The sequence below is a fragment of the Pelodiscus sinensis genome, chromosome 21 (genome assembly GCF_052426305.1).
Source record: "Pelodiscus sinensis isolate ZL-2025 chromosome 21, ASM5242630v1, whole genome shotgun sequence".
In the NCBI taxonomy this organism is placed as follows: domain Eukaryota; kingdom Metazoa; phylum Chordata; order Testudines; family Trionychidae; genus Pelodiscus; species Pelodiscus sinensis.
This window is the reverse complement of record NC_143072.1, coordinates 27,328,241-27,341,927: the sequence shown is the minus strand read 5'-3', so window position 1 is coordinate 27,341,927 and position 13,687 is coordinate 27,328,241. Positions and strand designations below refer to the sequence as shown.

Below are 13,687 nucleotides of genomic sequence, written 5' to 3'. Positions count from 1 at the left end.
GGCCACCCCGGCCAGCGCCTGTCCCTGCGCTGCCCGTCACCCATACCACGGCCACCCCGGCCAGCGCCTGTCCCTGCGCTGCCCGTCACCCATACCACGGCCACCCCGGCCAGCGCCTGGCCCTGCGCTGCCCGTCACCCATACCACGGCCACCCCGGCCAGCGCCTGGCCCTGCGCTGCCCGTCACCCATACCACGGCCACCCCGGCCAGCGCCTGGCCCTGCGCTGCCCGTCACCCATACCACGGCCACCCCGGCCAGCGCCTGGCCCTGCGCTGCCCGTCACCCATACCACGGCCACCCCGGCCAGCGCCTGGCCCTGCGCTGCCCGTCACCCATACCACGGCCACCCCGGCCAGCGCCTGGCCCTGCGCTGCCCGTCACCCATACCACGGCCACCCCGGCCAGCGCCTGGCCCTGCGCTGCCCGTCACCCCTACCACGGCCACCCCAGCCAGATGCTGGTTCGCTCTCCAGTGGGACTGGCCAGCCAGCATCTGCACCTCTAGCCAGGCTCCCTCATTGCTGGCTGCTCCTCTGATCCAGACTCTAATCTGTACCCGAACAATAGCTCGGTAGATCTACTTGCTTCTTACCCAATGCACTGACCCTGGAGAAGAGGTGCAATGGAGTCTCTGGCCAGGGACACGGCACTGGTAAGTGCCCAGGAAAGGGAGGTGTTCCGGTGATGGGGCTGTCTTGGGTTGGTTACTGTCTGGCTTTAGAATTGAGTCAGCACCAGAAATAAATCCTTTGAGTGTTTCTCAAAGCGCCGGGCATGGCCTCTGCTTTGTTCGCGCTCTTGTGGCGAGTTGAGTGGACTGGCAGTATCCAGAGGGAGGGGCGGGAGACTGGAAACCATACTGCATGCAGCACTAAGACGTCTCCAGGAAAGAACAGCCCCCGCCCCAACTGAAGGCAGAGCCTTGGCAGGGGCTGATGGCTTTGGCACCTGTGCTCTCCATAGTCTTCCTTCAGCCTGCCGCACTGCCCTGTGCTCCTGTCCCCTTGGGAGCCCTGCCAGGGATCAGCGTTGGAGGCTGCAGGTGTGCAGGCAGGACACTTCACCTCTGGTGCACAGCAGCGCCTCCAGAGCTTGTGCCAGCTCCCAGCCGCCATGCTGAGACAGAGCTGGCTTGGGGTGCTTCGCACTTGTTGCTCCCTCCTCTCCTGCTCTGTGAGGAGGTCGAAGTCCAGGCCCGTGCCTGGAGGTGCCCTGCCCCCCTTCCCCTTGTCGCTAGGAGCTTTCCCAAGGGACTAAATAACCCTCCCGACCTCCCGCAGGTCACGGCGGAGGAAAAATGTGTTTCCTGTGACAATGCTGACAAAGAGAGCCTGGGAGACAGCAGGATGGGCGACTGCCGGGAACGCGCCTGTCCTTGCTCCCGGCTTTCCGCAGGCTGGCTCCTGCCACGTTAAAAGGGCAGAACGGGGGCGTGCTCTGCTCGGGCAGCTCTTTGTCTTGCCAAAGCGTGCAGTCCCCACCAGAGCCCGCCAAGCACCGGCGCCTGGCAGCACTGCTCCAGCCTCAGCGCCAGGCAGAGGTGGGCATGGGGAGGGGCGTGAAGCAAGGGAGATGGGGTCTGCCATGGCCTGGCGGGGGTGGGGAGATGCCAGGAGAGGGGACAGAGGACATGGTGCTCAGTGAAGTGGTTGGGGGCAGGCTGAGCTGAGTTTGGGGTGGGGATGGAGATACCAAGAGGTAGGGGGCGGGGAGCTTGGCTTTGTCTCTCTGATTGCTCTAGCAGCAGGTAACTTTCCTGGCCATGATGCTGGGTCTAGGGGCTCCCTTGTGGCTACTGCTGCAGTGAGCCGTGGAGTATAGCGTTTGCCCTCCCCCACTTCCTTTCCAGCCATGCTCGCGCCTTGGATGTGAGGGATTTTTTCGCCTCCTCCTGCATTTCCTTAGGAAAAAGCAAGGAGGAAACGAGGCCAAAGAGAGGGTGAGGCAGAAGCGGAGAGGAAGACGGACAGACAGAACCAACCGGCAGACAGTACGCCTGCATACAGCCCATGCCTTGGCTTGGAAGCCCCCGGGGGCCAGCAGCTCCCCGTCTCCAGACTGGGATGGTGCAGCTGCTGCTGTTACTCTTTGGTCTCCGGTTTTGGCCATGGATTGGGAGTTGTGCTCAGGAGCTGGACCCTAGTGGGAGGAACGTGTGCAAGGTTACCAGGTAAGTGCCCACTTTCCCTTGGGCTCCATTCCCATCTCAGAGCTCCCCTCCCACAGCAGGGCGAGAGGAATTTGCTGCCGTACTCTGCAGGGTCAGGCCGCTGAGCTGAAAGGGAGCCGTGCGTGGCAGCACAGGGATCTCTGCGAGCGAGTGTCACCGCACGAGGGAAATGTTCTTCTTCCGCAGCACAGAGACGTGTGTGTGGAGAGGGGACGGCCCAGAGGGGTGTGTGGTGACACAGGGCAGCTCTGTGTGCGTGTGACAGGGGGATCCCACAAGCAGAGACGAGTTGGTTTAATAACACAGGCACGGCTGTGGGGGGAATTGCGTAGGCAGAGGCTGGTTTAATAACACGGGTGGCTCTGTGTGTGTGAAGCGCGATCACGTGGCCAGAGCAGCGTGTAGTTCACAACATAGTACAGACCTGTTGGTGTGTGGGAGGGATGACGCAGTGTGCGGGCTTGTTTAACAGCACAGAGGGAGCTGAAGGTATGGGCAGGTTAGTTCTTAGTCTGCTGTGTGCTCAGAGCTGCCCCGAGTCAGACAGGCCCTGTCCCCAGGAGTTCGCTTGCATGGCAATTAAAGCCCAGGAAGCACAAGGGACATGGGGGAAGGAGGCCAAGAACAGCCACGAATTTACAGAGTTTTAAACTAACCCCATAAAGCTAACCTTGTGGCGTCACAGTGCTCATGAGGCCAGTCCCACTCCCTCCCGCCCCTCCCACCAGACAAAGGGCCTCCGGCTGCCTGGGTCTTTGCCTGGCATTGCTCTGTCCTGGGAGCTCAGTAGGATCCTCCCTGCAGAAGCCTCCTGGTCGTGGTACCCTCTTTCTCAGCCTTCATGGCCTTGTCTGCTAGAGACTTGTATGACTTGGTGGCTCCTAGGTAGTGGCTGCTGCCAGCAGGTGAAGCATCTGAAGACTTGCATACGATTCCTGCAGAAACAAAAAGCTGCAAACGCTGAGCGCAGGGAGACAGCGCTGGCAGAACCAGCCAGGCCAGCCTTAGTCCTACACCATCCCATGATTTCCTCCCATTGCACTGGTGTCCTGCCCAGGGCGCCGCCGCCCAAGGCATGGTCCAGGTTTATCCTTGGGAGAGCAGTTTCTGGCTGATGCTTAGTTCCCCCTAGTTTATATGAGCCTTAATGCAAACATAGGAGCATTCTCTCCACCCCGTTATATGGCCTTTTGAATGAGCCCTTGCTGCATAGCACCCTGCTCCAAGACTAACGGACCTCTCCCCTCCCCAGCCTCTCTGCAGACCTGGCATGCTGCCCTGGCTGGAAACAGGAAGGCAGGGAGTGCACAGCTGGTGAGTCATCAGTGGCTGTATATCTCATGCCTTTGTCCATGTGAGCATCCTGTCTCAGTTTGTATGGTGTGTATTTCCTGCTTCCAGCTGTACGGTGTTTGCAATTCCTGACTCAGGCTGTACGGTGTTTGCAGTTCCTGACTCAGGCTGTATGGTGTGTGTATTTCCTGCTTCCGGCTGTATGGTGTTTGCAGTTCCTGACTCAGGCTGTACGGTGTTTGCAGTTCCTGACTCAGGCTGTACGGTGTGTGTATTTCCTGACTCAGGCTGTACGGTGTGTGTATTTCCTGACTCAGGCTGTACGGTGTGTGTATTTCCTGTCTCAGGCTGTACGGTGTGTGTATTTCCTGTCTCAGGCTGTACGGTGTGTGTATTTCCTGACTCAGGCTGTACGGTGTTTGCAGTTCCTGACTCAGGTCTTTGGTGCTCAGAGTCCAGAGACATTTGGGGAAAATGGAGGCAAGGGAGGCTTAAGTCGTGTGTATAATACTACAGCAGTGCCTGGGCTGCGCTGAGCTGTCTACAGCTGGGGAATGAGGGAGCTATTTGTGGCTCTCAGGCTACACCTCACTTCCACCTCCTGCTTCCTCCCTCCTCACTGGGGGTGCTGGGTTCAGGTGCAGACTGTTTTCCGAGGTAAATGCATAACAGGCAGGGGTTGCAGAGCTCGGAGGTGCCTCATGAAGTGCATCTTGGTGCCTTTTCACGTCTACCCAGCTGCACCCATGTGCACGGCTAATGTAGGCTGCAGCAGGAGGGGCGCGCTCGGAGCCCCAGCCGTGCCGAGAGGTGGGGGAGTGCCCGTTTGTCGTCACAGGAAAGGGGGACGTGCTGCTCTCACCCCCCTCAGGATTTGCTGCTGAGCTCACCAGCCCAGCATTGAAGTGTCTTGGGCTATCTCTGCCATCGGATGCAGGGCAGCCATTTCGCCTCAGCCTCCCAGAAGCCGTCACGTCTAGGTCTGGCTTCCCCTGCCAGGCCTGGTGAGGTTCTACTACTCCTGGGCTCAATTTCCTGGCTGAAGAGCAAGGCTGGGGCCGGCTGGAGGACGTTCCCCAGGCACCTCAGGGCTCAGAGTGACTCTCTCGGGGGGTGCCGATGAACTGGAGTCACTGACTGGCTAGGCTGCTGGTCCAGAGCCGCAGGGACAAGGAGCTGGAGGCCAGCGGGTCTTGGCCCCGGCAGCTCTGGAGAAGCTGCACTTCCTGGCCCTGGCCATGTGCCTGCCCATGGCCTGGTGCCGGGCGAGCCTGGCTGCTGATGAGCTTGTCTTGTTGACAGCGCTGTGTGAAGGGGAGGATGCTTGCAAGGTGGACGAGGTGTGTGTGAGACCTGGGATCTGCCGCTGCAAACCTGGATTCTTTGGAGCCCATTGCAGCTCCCGTGAGTACATGGGTGGTGGGGCTGGCAAGGGAGGCCGGGCAGACCCCCCATGACATACAGAGAATCCCCCATGTGCTCAGAGGCTCTGTCTGCGCCACAGCGCTCGCCGCACCCACCAGGACGCTGGCTGGGCCCAGGAGGTGAGCGCAGGCCACAGGGACCAGCATGACGGCTCATGGTGCAATGAAGCGCTGGCCCCTGGCCCGTCCATGAGCACAAGCAGCTGCATCCACATACTGCAGCAGAGCAGGGGCAGTGTTTGGGCGCATGCTGCTCTGGTGTTTCCCTGCTGGGGGTCCCTGCTCCTTAGTCTCCCTGCAGCACAGGAACTCCCACAGCCTTCCAGCCTGTGTCCTTCTGTGTCCCCCAGCACGCCTGCTGCCCAATGGTCCTCCCTGGGGCACAGAGACGCCTGTTGTGATTCCTTGCCTGTCTTGTTCCCTTTGCAGGCTGCCCCGACCAGTACTGGGGCTCGGATTGCAGGGAGAGCTGTGCCTGCTATCCCCATGGGAAGTGTGACCCTGTAAGCGGCCAGTGCAGCTGCAATCCCAGCCGCTGGGGAGAACTGTGCCAATTCCCATGCCAGTGTGGACCTCACGGCCTCTGCAACACGCTCACAGGAGCCTGCCACTGTGAGCCAGGCTGGTGGGCACCGAACTGCAAGAAGCAGTGTCAGTGCAACCTGGCCGGCTCCCTCTGTGACCCTGTCTCGGGGCAGTGTGTCTGCGCCCAGGGCTGGTGGGGCAGGAGATGCCGCTTCAGATGCGACTGCCACCACTCCCCCTGTGCCCAGGACTCAGGCAGGTGTGAGTGCAGGGCTGGGTTTTGGGGCCCCTTGTGCCAGCGTCATTGTGACTGCCTGCATGGGAACTGCAACCCGCATGATGGGCGATGCAGCTGCAGCCCTGGCTATCAGGGCAGGAGCTGTGGGGATCCCTGTCCCGCTGGCTATTACGGCTCTCAGTGCAGCTACAGGTAAGAGGAACACCGCTTCGTGCGCGCGTGCTGGGGATAGTGCCCATGGCGAGTGCACAGCCTGGGGCTGCCTAGGGAGCACCAGCGCCCAGAAGCCTTTGTCCCCTTCTGGGGGTGCTGGCGTCTGGGGCCAGACTGGGAGGAGCCCGGGGAGCGGATGCAGCTGACACTGGTTAGGCTGCAGGGTTCAGCTGAGAGGAAAAGGACGACGGGGTCTGGCCTGGCTGCCCCACTCGCACTCTGGAAGGGGCATGGGGAGATACCCTTTTGGGAGCGGCTCTCCTGTCTGGTGGGGAAAATCTTTGATCCTCAGGGCCAGGATGGCCTGAGGAAAGGGGCAGGAAAGGCTTGGTGTAGGCTGACTCCTGTAGGCTGAGGGCCTCGTCCCCTGTCGCACGCGATAAGGTTTAGAGGGATGGCTACAAAAGCCCGTGACGCAGGAAGGCCTCCTGGGACAATAGGGTGTCGTCGTGCCTGCGAAACTCTAGATGTGTCCATGGTGGGGAGCTGCCTCCATCCTCACTCAGGCTCAGCAGGGACCATCTCACAGCTGCACAGAGGGACCCCTGTGAGGCAGGCCTGTAGCAGGCAGCGGAGCTCTGCCGGGGACAGGCCTGATGTCTCGACCATGCTGGGTGGACTTTCAGAGACCTGAGCTGCGTTCCCAGGGCCACGAGCCGGTAGACACAGGCTCTGTTGGGTCTTGGCTGCAGTGGGATGTCATTGTGCAGACGACTCCACGATTAACCATAACCCTGGGCTTGTCAGTTAATTGTGTCGAGGCCGCGAGGGAGGGTGAGTGGGAGCCGGTGCCCGTGAGGCGCTGGCTTAAAAGCTGGCTCCCCATGAAAACTGGATCCTCCTTCCCTCCCCCCCGTGCTGCTGCTTCTGATAGAGGGGCAGCAGCGTGGAGACGGAGGGGGTAGGCTGGACCAGTACACAAAGGGAGCTGGCTTTCAGGCAGGCTCCCCTCATGGACCAGCTCCAAGGACCCTGCCCCGCCACCCCACTGCCTCCCACAGAGGCAGCGGGGGCAGGGCAGGCAGGAGCTGATGCTGGGGGGAGATGGCTTAAAAGCCGGTTCTCCCCAGCACCAGCTCCATGGTGCCACCTGTCCCCACCCCCACACTGCTGCCTCTATTGGGGGAGCAGTGCAGGGGGTAGGGTGGGCAGGGGAGGCTGCCATGAAGTAGCCTCTGTCCGCAGCAGGCCCGAGCTCCCTGCAATCAGAGGCTACTCCGCATCCCACAAAGCAGCATCTGTCCACGGTGAGCCTGGGCCTGCCACAGACAGGCTGCTCAGTGGGAGCACCCCCTATCTGTGCAGAGCTCGGACCCCCCACGGACAGGGGCCGCTGCGTCTGTACCGGTGGCAGGGCGCTCCCCAGGAGTAGGGCTTGGAGCGCACTGGCTGGCCCTGCCCTGGGGACTATAGAATAGTCATGTAACCATCAAGATTTCATGCAGTTACACGACCGTTCAATTGCACGTTCGTTTCTCTACATCCCTAGGCGCCAGAGAGCACAGCCCTCTTCTCCCGAGCTCTCAGGCCTGTTTCTTTGTCTGGGCTGTGGGGCAGCTGTCCCCCAGCTCCGGTCCTGACTGTTCTTTACACCTCTGACTGCAGCTGTGGGCACTGCAAGCGGAGCCAGCCCTGCTCTCCCATGGATGGGTTCTGCCTGGCGTGTGAGGCTGGCTGGAACGGCACCCGCTGTGATCAGCAGTGCCCCCCTGGATCCCATGGGGAGAATTGTGCACAGGTGTGTCCCAGCTGTCGGAAAGGGGAGGCCTGTAATCCAGAGACGGGGGCTTGCTTGAGCTGTGACCCTGGCAAGACAGGATCCAGGTACTGGCCCTTCCTCGCTGGTGTGACGCTTGCCCTGAGGGCTCAATTCTCTGTTAATAGCCTCTCTCCTCAGGTGTCCCGGAGTGCAAAGCGCAGAATGTCTGAAAGCTCCATTCACAGTACGGAGGCTTCTCCGCTGGGAGGGTGATCCACGGGTAGACGGGCAGCGCCAGCCGGCTGAGCTGGGGGTTCTGAGCGGGGATTCCCCAGCGGCACAGCCCCCCTCTGGCCTGCTGTGTGCAGAGCTCACGCACGCTGGGATGTCTCTCCGTGCTGGCTGCAGGAATCCTGGTGTCTGGCCCCTCCCACCGCTGTAACACCAGAGAACAGTGAAACTGAACAGCAGCCCCCTCCATCGGTGTTTGTCTTACGGAGGTCAAAGAGCCCTGGGCTCAGAGATGCCCAGTGCATCCCCAGCGGGACTCAACAGCACCATCAGCCTCGCCCAGGGCTCCCTCCACCGAGTGTCTGCAGGCAGCGAGCCTCAGAGCCCTGGGAGCTGGGGAGGTCACGCCTCTCTCAGGCGGGGACGTGAAGCACGGGAGGGCTAAGTGTCTCTGTCAGAGCCAGGAGCAGCACCCAGAACTCCTGGGCCCCGCTGCACGGTCGCCGCTCCCTTCCGCACGTGAGATTTGCCACGAGTTAGGGGCCTGAGGAACCAGGGTTGTATCCATGCAAGAGCAGAGCAGGCCCCCTGCATTGCCAGCTCTTTCCCCAGGGCGCCAGCCAGAGTCCCCCTTCTCTTTGCAGCTGTGAAGCCCCCTGCCCTGCTGGCACATTTGGAGATGGCTGTCGGTTCCCCTGCCCAGACTGTGTGAACGGGAGCTGTGATCCAGTGTCTGGGGAGTGTGTCTGCCAGGCTGGCTATTGGGGCACCAGGTAAAAGCGAGGGGTGCTGCAGTGGGCAGAGGCAGGATCTTTCCAAACAAGCATTTTCCATTTCTCTCTGTCTCCCCCCGCAGCTGCAATGAGACCTGCCCAGAGGGGTTTTTTGGAGCGAACTGTTCTTCTACCTGCCGCTGTGCAGGGGGTCTCTGCCACCCGCACTCCGGGGACTGTGTGCTCAGTAAGTGATCCCCCTGCATTGTTCCTTTTCATTCCCTCCCTCTTAGCCAGCATCTCCTGTCTGGAACAGACCTGGGCCCTTCTCGCCAAGCAGAAACCCTGCAAGACACCAAAGCCGAGGTGCCCTCAGTGCTCCAGAGCGCAGGCTGGTTCCCAGCAGAGATGCTCTGCACAGGGTCATGCAGCTCAAGCCCCCAAGAAACTCCCTTCCCTCTTCTCCTCTGCTTCTGTCGACAGGGCCATCCTTAGGGGGGCGCAGGACCTGAGGCAGTCTCCCCTCAGTGCCCCAGGGGCAGGACCCAGGGCAACTCCCTGCTGCAGGTCCCACCCAGCGCTGCCTCTGAATGTGCCATCAGCAGTAAAAGATTCTTTAGCGCAGAAGATGTGTCTGGAGTTGAGTCCACTGGACTGTAACGTACAGATACGTTCCTGAAGCTTCAGAGGGAGCCGAGTTAGTCTGTAACCGGAAAAACTTCAAAAACAGCAAATAGACTAGTAGCATCTTAAAGATTAACAAAACATGGAGATGGTACCTTGAGCTTTCATGGGCACAGCCCCCTTCTTCAGATGAGTGGAGCATTAAAAGTCCAGATTCAAGAATAAATAAGTGGGGGGGGAGGAAGGGAGAAGAGGGGAAAAAAGTGCATTTGAGTGTTGAAGTTACAAGAAGCTGATAAGAACAATTTGCACCTTCTCTAAGTTAAGTCATTAAGATGGGGAGAGTAGTGTGCTAGCCAGCCAATGTCTTCGTACATTCCTGGCTGGGAGTGGCGAGACCAGCCCCCCTTCTTGCTCATGGCTTTGCCAACCGGGCTGTGCCTGGGGGAAATACGCTTTCCTGTAAAGTGGTGCTGAAACTGCACATGGGAACAAACCACGCTGAGCACATCTCAGCCTGCCCTGGGCTCCTGCCTCTTCCTGGAGGAGGAGAGCTCTGGGCTCCTGCAGAGACTCTCTCTGCAGATACCAAAAGATGTGCGGGGCGCTGGTCCCTCCCTGGCCGGATGAGGTGCAGCTGTATGAATGGGACAATTTGGACAGGGCTGGAGCTGTTCAGGACATTCTGAGACCCCTGACGCAGGTCCCCGATCAGAGAGCCTTCCACCAGGATGACTTTCCCAGGGCTCTGAACTTGCCAGCCATGTGAGATCTTGTTCTACTCTTTCTCGGGCAGGGTCAAGGCAACAGGGAGCCCTGATAGCCGGCACTCTCATCCCATTGCTCCTCCTGTTACTCTGCATCACCTGCTGCTGCTGCTGCGGAACCAGCCAGCTGGATGCCCGAGACAGGTATTAGGAAAAACTGTCAGGTGCTGTAGAAATGTGGCTGCAAAGAAAACGTCACCTGCCTTGGCCCAGTGCTGCTGAGAGGCTCTGGCAGCAAGAGGAGCCTTGTCTGTCCGATTCAAACGATCCTCAAGCAGAGTCATTAACATCTGCCTCGGGGTCTGATGCCTGACCAGGAATTACCTCACAATGTCATGTTGCTTCATTAGGCTTTGTACTTATTCGACTCGTGCAGCTCGGGGCCCGGGATAAATCAGCCCGTGACACAAGCTGCAGCTGCTCATAGCTTGTGAGGCTTGGTGAGAAATGGGGCTGCTCCAGGTGCTGACTTCTGCTGTGTCATTTCCCAGCAGAACAGGATGGGAAAGGCCTCTCCTCTGTGACACCTCTGTTCTTCCTTTCCAAGGGCGGCTGCTGCTGATGGGGATGCAGTCTCCAGAATGAAACATCATGTGCAGGGGGTGCTGGCCAATCTGAGTTCCCTGTTACCTTGCCTCTCACTGAGGGGCTACAAGCTTCCCCGAGTCACAGGTAAGAGCAGCAGGTCCTGCTTTGTCTGTGTCTGCAGGGCTCCTTAGGGCGGGAACTGTATCTGCTTGTATCCGGACTATAAGTGCCATTGCAAATGAGTAACTGTGCCAGCAGTGGCGTGGCGGGGGGAGTGGGGAAGTTGCTCCCGGGTGCCACGCTGGGGAGGGGGCCAATTTAATCCCCCTCTGCTCCGCCTGTCATCCCCCGTCTCACTGGCTCCTCCTCCGTCCGCCACCATCGGCTGGAGCCTCCTCTCCGCCCCCAGCCCGACCCTCCTCCATCTCTGCTGGCGGGTTAGTGCGTGCGGGGGCCCGGCCCCAAACTGGAAGGGGTGGAGGAAGATGTGGTACAAGCTCCTCCCACCCCCAGGGTTGGGCTCAGCCGTGTGCCAGGTATGGCGCACAGTGACGGTGGGAGGGGCAGCACAAATTTTGCCTTTGTCCCCAGGCACGTAACATCCTCGCTACACCTCTGTGGTACAGGACAGACTAGGGATGTGAAAGGTTAACCGCTCACCTGGTTAATTGGTAACCGGTGGGGACTGGAGCAGCTCCCACCTGCTGTGGGCAGGAGGCTGCTCCAGCCTCACGGGGCCCATGGTGGACAGGGGCTGCTCTCAACTGGAGCAGCCTCTGTCCACAGGGTGCCCAGGCTTTCCGTGGATAGGGGCTGCTCCAGTGGTAGCTGGGAGTTGGTGGCAGCTGCAGCCCCAGCATGGGGCTGGGGGCTGCTCCAGCTGGCCTGGATCCTGCTTAATTGGTTAACAAGTTAAATGGTGGGTCAGCCCAATCTGTTAAGTGATTAACCGGGGTTTTACATCCCTAGTACAGACTAGAACACAGCAGACCAGCATGTGGTGCCCAGAGCTGGATTGCTTCTTCCTCATGGGCTTGCTTCTCTTCCAGTATCCCACCATGACACAGAGATTCCCTTCAATCCCAGCTTCATTGAACCGCCTTCTGCTGCCTGGGCCTCAGACAGCTCCTTCTCCTCCTCCTTCGACACCGATGATGAGGGCCCAGCCTATTGCGTCCCCACCAGAGAAGGTAATGCTGCCCAGTTGCTTTGTCCTCTCCTTTGGACTCACTCTCACCTCCCCTTCCCTGTCTCCTTTGCTCTGTGCCCCCGTGCACAGGGCCTGCTGCTCAGGGTGAATGTCAGTGCCTGTGCGCCCTGGCAGGGGCCTTGTGTTACACACAGGCACCAATTAGGTTTAGTCCCTTAGTTTCCTCTCGCCACAGGGAGCCTGAGCTCTGTTCCAGGCCTTCCCATCAGTTTCGTGTGACATGGAAATGTCTCTGGCCTCAGAAAACAACTGATTTCACAGCATGGTCCCTCCAGTAAGTCCAGAGCTCATTGCAGCTGCATGTGCCCCAAGGCTCCCTTGGCTAAGGCCCTGTGGAATCAGTTGTCACACCCAGCTCAGCGCCTTCCCCACCTCCCGGTCTCTAGAACTGCCTGGGGGTAAAGAAGGCAGCGCCAACCCGCGTGGTGCCAGTTCTGGATACTCTAGTCCCCAGAAACCGCCAGTCATGGTCAAGAGGATAAAGGCAACATGCTCTAACCTTGAGCCCTGAGCGTCCCTTCCCTTCCCTCCTTCCTTCTCTAGATGCTCCTGCAGCAGCCGGCTTTGAGCTTCAGGAAGGCAACTCCAAGTGCCCCGAATTTCCTGACGCATCAGCATTTAACTCGGAGGATGTCTCCCAGCCTTTCACCATCCCCCGCACCTCCAGCATTGCCAGAGCCAAGAGACCCTCTGTGTCCTTTGCAGAAGGAACTAAGTTTGGCCCTCAGTGTCGCAGCGACTCGGTGGAGACACCAACGACCACTCGGAAACCCAAAGCCCCCTGGGGTGTCACCAAACTTCCCTCTCACCAGCCTCAGGCTGACCCCGAGGAGGGGCCCAAGCAGGGTGGGTCTCCGGGTGACATTTATGAAAATCCAGAGCGCACCTCTGAGGCTGAGGAGAGCCACCGGCCCTCCCCCGGAGGTGCCCCAGGAGGCCGCAGGAAGGCAGCGTCCAGTGGCAGACATGTGGCCCAGAGAGTTGAGGCCCTGGAGGCAGCTTTGAATCCAAACGCTTTGGAAGTTAAGCAGAATGTCACAACCATTTATGTGACTGTGGGGACAGCGGGGAGAGCCTCCAAGCCCAGCGAGAGTGCTGATGGGAGCAGGGAGGGGCCCGTGCAGGCTGTACTCAAGCGTTTGGGTAGCTTCCAGAGAGCAAAAAGGGCTTTCAGGGAGGACCCCCCCGTGAGGAAAAGCACTGAGAGCATCCAGAAACCTCCCCGCAGGGCCCTGGGCCTGGGGAGGGACTCCAGAGACGTGCTCCCCCAGCCAGCCTCTCCACACAAGGAGAGCTGCAAGACAACAGATCCGGAGCCCTCGGAGGCACCTGAGCTCCGCACTGGTCGACACCAGATTGAGGCCCCTGAGAAGAGGCAGTCTCTCACCCCCACATCACCTCTGTGCAAAAGACTAGCGCCCCCGGGGGAAGGGCTCACAGGGGACCCCAAGGAAAGTGACAGCCCTGAAGAGGCCAGAAGCCAGGAAACAAATGAACAGGCTGCTGTTGAGGAGGAACCGAAATATGAAAACGTGTCTCCAAATCACGGGTCTCCTGTCACCTCCCCTGGCTGCGAGGCCAGCACCTGAACACCCACCAGGACCCAACTCCTGCCTCTTTCAGGACGGGGACAGTTTCACGAGGGAGCTGTGGCCAGAGGGAGCTGTGCCCCTTGCACCAGGCCACCGGCAATCCAAGAGGGCTAGGTCTGCAACGTGTCTGGTATGAGAGGGAAGCCGGAATGCCGCATGCGCTGGGTGACTGTCTACATTGCCATTAAATTGGTGTGTCTTCTGCATTGCATGTCCATGTTCAAATGAGGCACCTTGTCCCTCCTGACTTCCATGCTGGTCGAGCCATGGAGCCAGGGGCTGGGCTGCAGGCAAGTCCGGTCAGGCACCTGCACTACACGTCGCTCAGTCAGAAGATGCGATTGTCCCGGGTAGTGTGGCTGGTTGGGGGCTGCTCTGACCAGTAAGGCAAGGCGATGTCTGAGCAGGAACCACACTCCCAGGCTCCCTCCTTCCAGCCAGGGGCTTGTATGGGCCTG

At 59.8% G+C, this 13,687-nt stretch overlaps 1 protein-coding gene across 3 annotated transcripts; it reads left to right on the top strand.

The window, feature by feature from the left end:
- The first annotated feature begins 1,393 nt into the window (after positions 1 to 1,393).
- Positions 1,394 to 13,435, top strand: SCARF1 (scavenger receptor class F member 1). Of its 3 annotated transcripts, none has more exons than XM_014575487.3 (12): positions 1,394 to 1,542; positions 1,908 to 2,172; positions 3,425 to 3,486; positions 4,768 to 4,869; positions 5,319 to 5,844; positions 7,471 to 7,689; positions 8,440 to 8,568; positions 8,652 to 8,755; positions 9,929 to 10,043; positions 10,447 to 10,571; positions 11,477 to 11,617; positions 12,181 to 13,435. In XM_014575487.3, exons 2-12 carry the CDS (start codon positions 2,012 to 2,014, stop codon positions 13,224 to 13,226), a joined length of 2,730 nt encoding a protein of 909 aa, XP_014430973.3. In that variant the 5' UTR covers positions 1,394 to 1,542; positions 1,908 to 2,011; the 3' UTR covers positions 13,227 to 13,435. The 3 variants fall into 3 exon arrangements, with proteins under 3 accessions (XP_014430973.3, XP_075760599.2, XP_075760598.2); XM_075904483.2 differs by having other exon boundaries at positions 1,404 to 1,542; positions 1,852 to 2,172; XM_075904484.2 differs by lacking the exon at positions 8,440 to 8,568 and having other exon boundaries at positions 1,402 to 1,542; positions 1,852 to 2,172.
- Positions 13,436 to 13,687: the final 252 nt, after the last annotated feature.